Source organism: Muscardinus avellanarius (assembly GCF_963383645.1).
Source record: "Muscardinus avellanarius genome assembly, chromosome: 1".
NCBI classification, from domain to species: Eukaryota; Metazoa; Chordata; class Mammalia; order Rodentia; family Gliridae; genus Muscardinus; species Muscardinus avellanarius.
Window position 1 is genome coordinate 54,647,451 of NC_137786.1, and position 13,719 is coordinate 54,661,169.

Here is a 13,719-nt window from a genome sequence, read left to right on the forward strand (position 1 = left end):
TCCAAAGTGTGAGGTCAGCCTCAGCAACTTAGGAAAGCCTTAGAAACTATGGGAGACTGTTTCAGAATAATAAAATGTAACAGGACAGCCCATAGTAGAACACCATTGTGTTCAATCTTTAGCACCACACAAAAAAAGGTTTTCTTAGAAATGCTTATTAACCTGGCTTGATTGGTACATCTATACATGTATCAAATTACAGTTATGTACTTAACTAAAAATGTACAAATTTTACAAGATAATAAACAATCAAAACAATGAGAACCAGTTCTCCTTTAAAAAATATATATATATAAGGGTTTTCTTAAACATCCCGTAATACATGAATTTTTTCTAGATGTCTCTTTGCGTTGATTTTTGTGAAATATAAAATCAATTATGATTTGCCAAAAACATAACTAAAAACAAATACAGTATATTACCTTTGTAAAAGTGACAGGGATGCTGGCATCCAACTGAATATGATCTGCAACCTCTGTAAACTGCTGTTGCTGTTTCTGCAAGGTTTCTAATAACCTTGTAATTTCCTGCTTTGCCAAGACAACTCTACAATCATCCTAGAAAAACAGAGAGAGTGTTTCTCATAAACTTTCTCTTAAAGAAATAGAGACTTACCATTGCCAACTTGCAATAGAAGTTCATTAAACATTACAGTATTCAAAGTTAATTTAACCATATAATCACCAGCAGCAATAAAAATTTATAACATTATATATTCAAAGTTAATTTAAATGTAAATTTGATGAGGATAATAACTGGACACTATGAATAACTTAAGGGCCTATCAACAGAAGAACTGATAAACTGTGGTATATTTACAAATGGAATACTATATTCAAATGAACATAGAAAACAACTATGTGAGGCCTTTCACAATTGAATGAGACCATGTTTCAAAATAAAAAATAAAAAAATAGAGCTGGATATGTATCTCAAAGGTAGAATGCCTCTTAGTTCAATCTCCAATTACTTACACACACACACACACACACACACACCAAATAATTCAATTTAAAAAAATGGGCTACCCAAGCGTGGTGTTGCATGTTTGTAATCCCAGTACTGGGAGACTGAGACAGGAGGATAGCAGGTTTGAGGCCTCAGCTACTTTGAGTCCCTCTGTAACTCAGTGATACCCTATCTGAAAATAAAGAATTAAACACTAAAAACAGGGGTAAGAGTATAACTCAGAAGTAGAATGTCCTTCTGTCCACTCCCGAGTTCCAGAAAAAGAGAAATAAAAAAAAGGACTAAAGACCTTAACAGACATTCCTCATTAGACATACAAATATTCAAATGGCATGTGAAAAATGCTCAATATCATTAATCATCAGGGAAATGCCAATGAAGACCACAGTGAGCTATTATGTCATTCCAATTAGAATGGCCAATATCTAATATAAAAAAATAAGCACTGGCAGGATGTAAAGAAAAGAGAACTCTTACAAACTTATGGTGAAGTGTAATTTGGGGTCTTTGGGATTTGTTTACATTTTTTGAGCCAATGTTTCACTATGTTGCTCAGGCTAGTCTTGAACTACTGGGCAAGTGACCCTCCTGTTCAAGCCTCCTGAGTGCTAGGACTATGGATACATGCCACTTCCACCAGCTGGTGGGAATGTAAATTATGAGAGCCATATGGAAAACAGTATGGAAATTTCTCAAAACTTAAAAATAGAACTAACATATGGTTCAGCAATTCCACTTCTCGGTAAATACCCAAAGGATATTAAATCAGTATGTCCAAGAGATATATCTATATTCCCTTGTTTATTGTAGCAACATTCACAGTAGCCAAGACATGGAATCAATCAGTATGTAACTACTGATGAGTAGACAAAGAAAATGTGATATATGCACACTGGAATACTAAGCCATTATAAGAATGAAATATTGTTATTTGTAGCAACACAGATGAAGCTAAAGGATATTAAACTAAATAAAATAAGACATGTGCCAAAAGACAAACACCACATTAGCTCATCATATGTGGAAACTAAGAGATATATTCTCTTGGAAGAAAGAAAAACGATTACCAGAAACTGAGAAGGGTGTGGGGAAGAGAATGGGGAGAGGCTATTTAACATACGCAAAGTTACAATTAAACAGAAAAAAATAAATATTGATATCCTATTACACAATCCGGTGACAATGTAAACAAGATAGTTCTTATATGAAATTGACCAGTATTATTACAGATATTGAAATTTTTTTAGTTTTAGAATACTTATATTTTCTACTTGAAGATATAAAAATCAAATATCCAAAATTGAAAATTGCTCTTATATCTAACAGGGTGCTTTAAAAGTTTCAGATTTCAGAGCATTTTGGATTTTGGATTCACAGATTAGAGACGCGCCACTTGTATTTATACTTCAAAACAACTAGGAGAGGATTTTTAAATATTCTTACCACAAAAAGTTATAAATGTCTGAGGTGATGAGTATACTAATTTCCCTAATGTGCTCATTCACAATGTATACATCAAAACAATACACTGTAACACATAATTATGTACTACTGTTATATGTCAATTATAAATTAAAAGAAAAAACTAATGGGATATCTAAAAAATGACTAGAAGCAGGGCGTGGTGGCGCACGCTTGTAATCCCCGCGCTTGGGAGGCTGAGACAGGAGGATCCCACAGGTTCGAAGCCAGCCTCACCTACTTAGTGAGGCTCTCAGCAACTTAGTGAGACCCTGTTTCCAAATAAAGCATAAAATAGGTCTGGGAGTATAGCCCGGAGGTAGAAATCCCCTGGGTTCCACCCCCAGTACCACCAAAAAAAAAAAAGAAAAAAATGACTAGAAGACCTGAATTTCATTAACATTAAGGTAATGAAATAATATCTCATAACAATTACCAGTCATTTTCACACAACACTTCCAAAACTCTAAAATAGTATTAAGTATTTAAGTAAACATAAACATACTTTTTCATAAATTATACATATAATACTTTTAAGTAGTCAAGTAAATATCCTTTAGGATATGATTTCACTCTAACTTTGCTGTGTAGTTTGATTATCCGTCATGAGTGGGACAAATATTTATTAAGTTCTATCTACAAAAAATTTAGAGATACAAACAAGATAAACTCAGCCTTTATGACAAATATGCCTACTGTACCATCAGGGTCAAATCATATGATATAAACCACCCAGTTATTTGCAAAGAAAGAATTTAATATAAAGAACAACCAACTAGATGCAGTTATTACGTAGATAAGTGGAAAGCGTAGGCACCATAGAGGCAGCAGCTATAGGAAACAGCTAATACACACGTTGCTAGGGGAATAAAGAAATAAAGTTAAATTTATTAAAACTTAGAAACTAGGAGGGAAGCGCATGGAGCTAAAACTTGGACTGCTGAGAAATTCAGTTCCCTCATGTAAGGAGTACATTCACAGGAACCCCAACCAAAGGAAACCCACAGAAATCTACCTCCTATCTTCAGGCTTCCCCTCAGTATCCTCGTTGGCAGGGCCTAACATGGAGCTAGCTGGCAACACACATTATGTGGTTTATAGTTACAGCCCCAGCACCACAAAGCAGATGACAGAAAAGTCAGATTAAAGCGAAAAGGCAATCTAAAAATGGCATACACATTAATTATTGCATTTAGTGCCATTCGAACAAACAACTCAAGCCTGATGAGGTTACCCGATGGCCACACTCATGTAAGTATTATCAGATATTTAATGAGAAAAAGCTCAATAACAGTGATGTAAAACCAACAATATCATTAGCAGCACATGACTTAAAACAAGATAGACTGCAGCTTTTCTGAAATTCTTAGAGCAGTAATTATCCTCATATCTCCCACGTATCAAAGCAGTTCTAAAATAGCAATGTGTAAGACTAATATTTTTGTTAAAATAACCTTACATCTCATTCATTTAAAAAATAAAATATTGGGTGTATTCATTTCGAGTCACCCCCCCCATGCCATTCTGGCATGGGGCTATATTTCTATTTTCTGTATTTCTATCTTTCTAATAGACTTCTTTAAATCTTCAAAAATATAAAAATAAATAAATAAATAATAAAGTATCTGCAGACTGGGAAACAAATTGTTTATTATATCTCACCCATCACAAAACAGAGTTTTGCTATAACACTGAAGTTTTATGAACCACTACATTAGAAGAGAAGTAGGTTACTACATTCCAGGGAGGCACTTCCAAAAACACTAAGGAAGAGAAAACTTGAAAGAGCAAAGATTTGAGCTGGACCCTAAAGAAGGAAAGAGAATTTCCACTAGCAGAAAACAGAGATCTAAGCTCTTCAAGCAGAAAGAATGGTATGTGCTTTGCAAAGAAGAGTAAAGGAGCTTGGAATGACTGAAGAGTGACAAGAAGCCGGGCACGGCGGCGCACGCTTGTAATCCCCGTACCTGGGAGGCTGAGACAAGAGGATCACAGATTCCCACCAAGCTCAGCAACTTGTGAGGCCCTCTGCAACGTATTGAGATCCTGTTTCAAAATTAAGAATAACATATAGACAGGGCTGGGGGCATACCTCAGAGGTAGAATGCCTCTGGGCCCAATCCCCAGTACTGAAAAAAAAATTAATTAATAACAATAATAACCAAAAGTGAGTTTCTAGTATCCATGGCTTTGTGATAGGGAGAATATATGAAGGATTGGATACTGATACGGTTGGTGAAACAACTGGAGACCACATCCTAAGAACTATGTTAATGCAAGCAACAGACCCTAAATTCACTATATTAACACAATAGAGAACTACTTATCTCTGATAATTACTTAACTTTACAACTTTGCCCTTCCCACATTTAAACCACCTACCTGCTGCAAAGTCTTTTCACAATGGAGGCAGGCAGTTGAAACCTGGGACAACAAAATTGTCATATCTTCTTGTTGCTGCCTGAGCCAAATCAGTTTTTCACGAACATGAGCATCAACAACACTTAGAGCCATTTCTTCCTGACGACAAAGAGTTTCGTGTAAATCAGAAAAATAAGCCCGAACACATGATCGGGCATTCTCTGCAGTACCTGGTACCTAAAGAAACAAAAATAAGTTTTAAACAACTGCAACCCTCACAAATATATGTAAAATACTGAAAATTTATTTATTCATTTACTTATTTATTTCTTATTTTTGTGGTAATGGGGATTGAACTTGGGAGCACTGTACCTCTGAGCTACAACTCAAGCTCTATTTTCTTTTTTATTTTAAAACAGGGTCTTGCTAAGTTCTAGAGGGCCTCACTGAATTACTGAGGCCGATCGTGAACCTGCACTCCCCCTGTTTCAGCCTCCCAAGTACTGAGATTACTAGCACAAGCCATCACACCTGAGAATTCAAATACCATCTATTAAATAGTATTAAAATACTATTTGGTATCAAATTGTCATTTATTTACCATTTTATTGCCATCTAATTCATGGTATTAAATACCCTAAAAATTCCATAACTTAAATCTCCATATTAGATCTTTTCCTTCAACTACAGACTTTGAATATATGTTTATAAATGACATCTCAAACAAGATGGAATACCTAATCTCCAGTCACCCCCCACCCCAAAACTAATGACCTCCATCTCAGAAAATGGTAATTCCATCCTGCAGGTTGTTGAAGCCAAAGAAAGAAAATAGGAGTCATCCTTAACACCTCTCTTTAATGTATCACTAGTCTCTCAGCAAATTCTGCTGCCCTCAAAATCAATCCAGAATCTGATCATGCCTCATCACCTCCATGTCCAATAAACTTGTTCAAGCATTATCATTTCTCACCTCATTGATAGCCTTCTAATTTGTCTGCTAGACTACCCAAGTTACCTGTCAAATCAATATTAATAATTAATCACAGCTGGGCATAATGGCGCACACCTATAATCCCAGTACTTGGTAGGCTGAGTCAGGAGGATTCTAGGTTCAAGACCAGCCTCAGTAACTTAAGAGAGATCTCACAACTTACTAAAATCCTATTTTAAAATGAAAAATAAAGTGGAGCTAGGGGTAGAACACAGATGTAAAATGCTCCTAGGTTAAATCTCCAGTACCAGCAAAAAATAACAACAATGTCCTACTAGGTCTCCCTACTTCCTATCTTGTATCCTCAATCCATTTTCTACATTTAAAAATCAATCTTTGTAATGTGAACCTGATTATCTCATTCCTATGTCAGTTCTTCAATGGCTCATTACTGCTCTGAACTCTTTAAAAGGGCAATTGAGAGCCTGGATAATTTGACCTTTAACACTCCAACCTTTCTTTCTCTTCTTGCCATGCCCTCAAAGCTCCAAACATAGTGAACTTTTTTTTTTTTTTTTTTTTTTTTTTGGTGGTACTGGGGTTCCTGGAAGCCTTTCTACCTCTGGGCTACACTCCCAGACCTTTTTTTTTTTTTTTTTTAAACAGGGTCTCTTAAGCCAGCTCGGCTGGCTTCGAACCTGTGTGATCCTCCTGCTTCTGCCTCCCAAGTGCAGGGATTACAAGCGTGCGCCACCAGGCCCAGCTACTACCACATTTCTAAGCTTCACTTCCAAGCATTTTAATGTAGTCTTCCCTCTCCAGGAAAACTCACTCTCCACCCTTATCTTCTCCCTGAGTGAATTTCATCAAATCTCGTTTAGACATCACATCCTTTAAAGAAGCCTCACTGACCTATATTCATTTTTGGCCCTCCTACATGCTGCCAAGGCACCCTGTACTTCGCCACTCACCATAAAAAAATGGTTATTATACTTGAACTCTCTCTTTCATAATGGATTAAAAGTTCCATAAAGACAAAGACTTTTTAAAAAAACTAATTTCCAGTGACTAATGCAGTAGCGATACATCTTACTTGTGCAATAATTACTAGATGGTGACAAATGAGAATGAAAAGGATAAGGAAATAAAGAAGGAACAAAAAAATCTATACATGTTCTGTGTGAGCCATTCCAATTCCATCTTCCACTATTTGTTCTCCTCCTTCAATGTGCTGAACAATTCCAATTAATTTTCTAGAATAATCGGAGATTTCCTCCGTGAAGGTCCGTATGCAGTGAGCCATATCTAAAATTGATGCTCGGATCTGGTTTGCTTCTGGTTCCAATACTGAATGCTACAAAACACAACATAATTATAAAAGAGAATTCACAGTATTGACTCATGACATAAAAGAAGTACTTAAACCCCTCTTTAATACAAAAACATCAGATACATACAAGTGGCTTTCATAACACATTTAGAAAAAAGTACAGCATAAGGTAAAGAAGTATTAATTCATTTTCACTCCTTCATCAGAGAACTAAACCACAAAGAAACAACTTAAAATTTGGAAATTCACTTATTGCTAGAAACCAAGACACTATCCCTAAAATTGTATCTAAATAGTTCAATAGACATAAATATTGCAAAACAATGCATTATTAGCCAGGCGTGGTGGCGCACACTTGTAATCCCAGCTTTCGGAAGGCTGAGACCAGAGGATCGCAGTTCACAGACAGCCTCAGCTACTTAGTGAGGCCCTCCACAACTTAGTGAGACCCTGTTTCAAATTAAAAAGATAGGGCAGGCCAGGCGTGGTGGCGCATGCTTGTAATCCCCGCCTTTGGGAGGCAGAGACAGGATGGCGCAGGTTCGAAGCCAGCCTCGCTGGCTTCAGAGACCCTATTTCCAAATAAAAATATAAAAAATAGGTGTCTGGGAGTATATCCCAGAGGTAGAAGGGTTTCCAGGAACCCCAGGACCACCAAAACAAAAAAAGATAGGGCAGGGGTTGTAGCTCAAAGGTTGAGTGCCCCTGGGTTCCATCCCCAGCCCTGCAAAAAAAAAAAAAAACAACAACAACAACAAAAACAATACATTATGAAAACATGCATACAACAAAGAGAATTTTTGTTTTGCTGGAAAGATGCCTTTCAGTAAAGAAAGAATCATGAGGTATCTATAAATTTTTATAAAATTCAGAAATTAAATTTCTCATTTTCTTTTCACAATATCAACTCATCCATCACTTAATTCTGCTTCAATCCTTCTTTTAGCACAAAAAAAACAAGATCAGTAAGAACAAATAGCAGGCTGGTAAACTAGCTCTAGTAATCCAACTTAGACTCATACCTTATGACCTTGGTGTTTTCCATATTCTTTGCAGACACAACACATGAGTGGGCTAGTTTGACAGCCTTCTTCCAAGCAAACAAACTCAATGGCATGCACCTGGTGCTGCGAGCACATGGTTTTCTCATGAGGCTTATCAGCCAAAGGCACTCGCCTGTGCTTTGCTAAGGTCTTTGTAGAATGAGTAACTTGAGAGCACTCCGAGCACAAGTGAGTTGCACACACAGTGCAATACACAGATGCAACGTGAGCTTCATCCTCATCACAGCGAATGATGCTCTAAAAAACAAGATCAAAAATGCCTCAAAACTGAATCCGATCATTATGACAAATTTTCAAGTATAAAAACCCATAATCTCTTTAGTTTTTAACTTACCACACTTTATATCTGATATTAAAAGGGAAAATAAGCCAATTACGTAAAGTAGGGTTTATGTGAGCAAAGAAAAAGCAAAGCAAAAATGATTCACAAACGGGGCTCTCAAAACCAGTACAGGTTCTGAGAACCTCAAACAACAATGAGATCAAACTGCATTTACTGAAAAGGAAGACGCTATCTCCCAGATTGATTACCAACATAAGTTATAAATTTGAGGCCCCAAAGCAGTCTAACACTGAGTTATAGCCCCCAGCCCTCTGAGGAATTCGGTCAATATGTGTTAGAAGTGTTAATTTTGAGACTAAAAAAATTTGACATTAAATACATCCCCACTGCCTCTGCTCTACCTAAGTTTCTAACTATTATTTCTCATTTGCATGAATTCCTACAAAGAATTTCAAGTGGATAAAAATTAAAATTTCAGATAATCAAGAATGCTTTCAAAAGTTTATAGAATATTCAAAGGCCTAATTGGAAGGGAAGAAATTTAGAAAAATTTTCCAAAAATAAAAAACAGAAAATACACCAACAGTGTCCATTCATTATCACATTAAATTAAAGAATGAACCCAAAGCCAAATCACTTGCTCCAATTATGAGAAATGTGTATATGTACCATAACATATGCATATCTTCTGTTTCCTAGGCCTGAAAAACAATTTATAAAGTCAATATTAGCTAATATTCTAATGTCTTTTGAAATAAAAAGATATAACATGTGAAGAAACCACAAAAACTTAGAAAAGAGTACTTAAGTGTAAATTCATTTTAAAAGAAATCATCATTTTTTCTTAATATGAAATATGTCCATCACCAAAATCATTCACAAGTTTTTGTTTTTTTGGAACTGGCGATTGAACCCAGGGGCAGTCTAGCTCTGAGCTCCCCCCCCCCGCCCCCCGCATGACCCCCATCCTTTGTTTGTTTTTGCTTGTTTGTTTTAGGGTACTGGGGATGGAACCCAGGGGCATTCTACCTTCATGCTACACCCCCAACCCTATATTTTAAAACAGGGTCTCACTAAGTTGTGGAGGGCCTCACTAAGTAGCCAAGGCTGGCCTCAAACCCTGATCCTCCTGTCTCAGCCTCCCGAATGCTGGGATTACAAGCAGGCGCCACCACGCCCAGCTTTTTTTTTTTTTTTTTTTTTTAACTTTGAAACTTGGTCTCACTAAATTCCTGAGGCCCTCAGTAAGTTGCTGAGGCTGTCCTTCAACCTGTGATCCTCCTGGGATTATATGGGTATGCCACCACATCCAGCTCATTAACAGTTATTTACTATAAATATTCTTATATCCATAAAAGTCTGAAAAAGCCATGTCCCTGTGTGGTTTTTGTTTGGGGTCTCTTTTGCTTGTTTGCTTCAGTTTGGTTTTATGGTATTAGGGATTGAAACCCAGGGGCATTCTACCTCGGAGCTATATCCCCAGCCCTAATGTTTTTCCCCTTTGGTATTACAGGGGATTGAACCTAGAATCCTTTTACCTTTGAGCTCCACCCCTACCACCCAAATTTATTTCTTATTTTGAAGCAGGGTCTTGCTAGGTTGATAAGAATCTCATTACTTGCTGAGGCTGTCCTCAAACCTGCAATCCCCCTGTCTCAGCCTCCCCAAGTACTGGGATTACAGGCGTGTGCCACCACATCTGGCCGTCTGCTTTTTCTTCACTGTGAACAAAATACCTGACAAGCACAACTTAGAGGAAGGCTTATCGAAGGATGAGATGGATGGCTTGGCAGCAGGGCTTAGGGAAAAAGGAAACATTGCCTTCTGCTCATGCAGGCAGGAGCAGAGAAAACAAAACAGGAAGCATCCCGGGACATATACAGTCTCTGGCCTCGCCCCTGGGATCCATCCACTCCAGCCACATCCTACCTTCAAACCTAGTCAATTGGTTACAGTCCTGTTGTACTGTCTAACATAGGAGCTTCTCCAAGTGACATTTTAAATCTAAAACATAACATCCTATATTAAAAATGATATACAGATAATTCTTAAAGTATTTCAAATGTATCTTAACATCATTAATGGATTTTCCCCCAATATTTAACACTTATTATCTGGATAAAGAGAGTGTACCTACACAAAATTTAACTTTTCCTTGTAGATATTTAATAAAAGTAATCCCCTCAGAAGCTCTTTTATGGAAGTTCTCTTTCTTTAGTTGTACTTTACTGTTGACTAATTTACTTTTGCATCCTTTGCTTAATGTAGCTTATATATCTTTCTTTTCCATACCTTTTTTTTTCACTTTATCTTGGATAGAACTGAATTATGATAAAGAGAAAAGTTTTCATATAAAACCATTTCAGAATAATAATAATATTTTCATTTTTACTTTTATTCGACTAGGAATAGTATTGTTGCCTTCAAAAATGTAATGTAATAAAAAGCTGTGTTTCAAGAAACTTACCTGCTAAAGAAAATGAGGTAATATTGTGCTAATAATGGCAAATATTTTAATAAAAAGAAAAATTCATCTTGTAACAAACATTTCAAGTTCAATCAGTACCTCTCCAGATATCCCAATTGCTTCTTCTGCAGCTCCATATTGACCAATATGCCCATTCTGCAGTCGTTCTAAAAGCTCCAATAAAGCAAAATTTTTTTTCAATCCCCAGACACCTGAATCTCCTAGAATAAACAAAAACTAAATGTAACAAATGGAGCATTAATCATGTTACCTCATACCTCAATAGCAATTCTTAAGCCACATATTTAGTAATTAATGCCTAAATTTTTTTTTTTTTTTTTTTTTTTTTTTTTGGTGGTACTGGGGTTCCTGGAAGCCCTTCTTCCTCCGGGCTATACTCCCAGACCTATTTTATATTTTTGAAACAGGGTCTCTTACGCCAGCACGGCTGGCTTCGAACCTGCGCGATCCTCCTGTCTCCGCCTCCCAAGCGCGGGGATTACAAGCGTGCGCCACCACGCCCGGCAGTAATTAATGCCTAAATTTTAAAATTCAAAATTTCCCTATTTTCTGTTCATACCAGGACAATTGCTTTGTTGTGTTCTCTTGAAAAATCAGAAGAAGCCGGGCGTGGTGGCGCACGCTTGTAATCCCCGTGCTTGAAAACCTGAGACAGGAGGATTGCACAGGTTTGAAGCCAGCCTCAGCTAGTTAGTGAGGCTCTCATCAACTTAGTGAGACCCTGTTTCCAAATAAAATATAAAATAGGTCCAGGAGTATAGCCTGGAGGTAGAAAGCCCCTGGGTTCCACCCCCAGTACCACCAAAAAAATAAAAAAACAAACAACAAAACAAAACAAAAAAAAAACCCAGAAGAAATCCTGAGCATTTCAAATAGAAACACACCTTAAAATTCTACTTTTATTTATTTTTACTTTTTGATACTAGATATTGAACCCAAGGACATTCTTCCTCCAAGCTATACCCAGCCCTTTAAAAAAAATTCTTATTTTGAAATAGGGTCCTTGAAGATTAATTGTAGCAATCCCCCCAGAAGCTCTTTCAAGGAGGTTTCCCTAAGTTCCTGAAGGTCTTGCTAAGTTGCTAAGAACAACTTAGGCTGACACCTGCAGTCCTCTTGTCTCTGCCTCCTATGTAAGGAACTACAGGTATACACCACTATGTCCAATTTATTTCTATCACTTAACTTCACAAATCCTATTTTATCACTTTTATCATATATGTTAAAACAAGTGCTTTCAAATATATATATATTTATATGTATGTATGTATATATTTCTTTTGCAGTACTAAGGATGGAACCCAGGGGCATTGTTCCTCTAAGCTATACCCTGTGGAGAGCCGCGTGGCGCCGCACCCCAAAGATGGCGCCGGTTTCCGCCTTCTAGCAAGCTCTCTCTTTAGTAAACACCTCCATATTTGGCTAAGGCTGATCATCAGGCCTGCTCTTGCTTGTGTGGACCTATCGGTATTTCCAAAGCCGATGCCGGTGATGTATAATGCTCAAGTATTTTCCCGCTTTTTTGCTAGTAATAGAAGCCTAGGTGTGGCCTATTTGCCTTATGATAATCAGATTAGCCCTATAGAGAATAATAGGACAATATTTTTGCAAGGTAGCTTATGTTTTAGGCTTGTTTTAAATCTTAGTGATGAAGGAAATTGTATAATGTTATATAATCAAACTGCTGCTTGGTTTGATGATCCTATTATAGTAGAAAATAGATTGCAGGCTAATGCTACCTGGTTGTCAGGATGGTGGCCAGCCATAAGATCTCGAGGAAATAGCAGTATACCTAAGCAGCCACGTTGGGCGCCTCGTTGTGTGGGACAGCGCATTAATGAGGTACCTCCCTGGATGGGTTGCCAGGCACCCAAAGTGGCATGGGCGGTAAAAGATCTCTTTACATTTTCGCCTTATATTGGCACCATGTATAACAGGACCTTTGCAGGCTATAATTGGACGTATCAGAATCCTACTATAATTTTTTCATCAAACCCCTTTGATAATTGGATATTGTGTGGAATCAATGGTAGCTGTTCAGATTTGTCTCCCCTAGCCATGATACATGGAGGGGGTATGGGCAATGCCAGTTTTTCCTGGAATCAATCAAGTTATTTTGAAGAAGGGGTTAAGTTAGCGGCCTCAGGGAGGAATGTTTCCTTTCCATCCACTCCTGTGTGTGTATGGCCCCCTTTTGTATGGATAGTCAGCAATGGCAGTGTTGAAGAAAATAGATTAAATTGCACTAAAAATTTGTGTTTTTATGTTTTGTGCTGGGATGCTAGCACCCATCCTATAGCGGTGGTTACTCGCATGCCTCGTTATGTGCCAGTACCTGTGGAGGCGCCTAGTATCCTGACCCTGTTCAGGCCCAGGAGGGACTTTGGTATCACTACTGCCATTGTGGCTGCTATCTCTCTTGCGGCTGTTGGAGCAACAGTATCTGCAGTTCAGTCCTGACTAGTTCAGTCCAGACTGCTTCCACTTTAAATAATCTGTCATCCACTGTGGCTCACGCCCTGGATCTACAGACATCTCTTAACGCTCAAATAAAGGGAGGATTAATGATTGTTAATCAACGCATTGATCTGGTACAAGAACAAGTGGATACACTTTGGCAGTTGACTCAGCTGGGCTGTGAGTGGAAATTGCAGGGATTGTGTGTTATGTCAGTTCAATATGCCAATTATAAAAGAGCTGCAAACTTGTCTAAGTCTCTAAGTTCCTTTTACAGAATTGGTCGCTTGAATTTGAAGATGCCTTGAAGGAATTGAGGCTGGCAGTGGTACATGTGAACTCTACCCGGGTGGACCTTTCCCTCGCCTCGGG

The 13,719-nt window shown here is 37.7% G+C and overlaps 1 protein-coding gene across 2 annotated transcripts in view; it reads right to left on the reverse strand.

Annotated features, from left to right (window-relative positions):
* The window catches only part of TRIM23 (tripartite motif containing 23), a gene marked incomplete at both ends in the record, with an annotated part of 37,039 nt that overhangs the window by 14,468 nt on the left and 8,852 nt on the right, over window positions 1-13,719 (reverse strand). The window contains 5 exons of one of the 2 annotated variants that reach the window (XM_080701040.1): window positions 423-557; window positions 4,813-5,028; window positions 6,897-7,079; window positions 8,078-8,356; window positions 10,969-11,090. In XM_080701040.1, the coding sequence (XP_080557166.1) occupies window positions 423-557; window positions 4,813-5,028; window positions 6,897-7,079; window positions 8,078-8,356; window positions 10,969-11,090 (935 nt within the window). The remainder of the gene's footprint in view (window positions 1-422; window positions 558-4,812; window positions 5,029-6,896; window positions 7,080-8,077; window positions 8,357-10,968; window positions 11,091-13,719) is intronic. The other variant, XM_080701041.1, reaches the window with a different exon arrangement.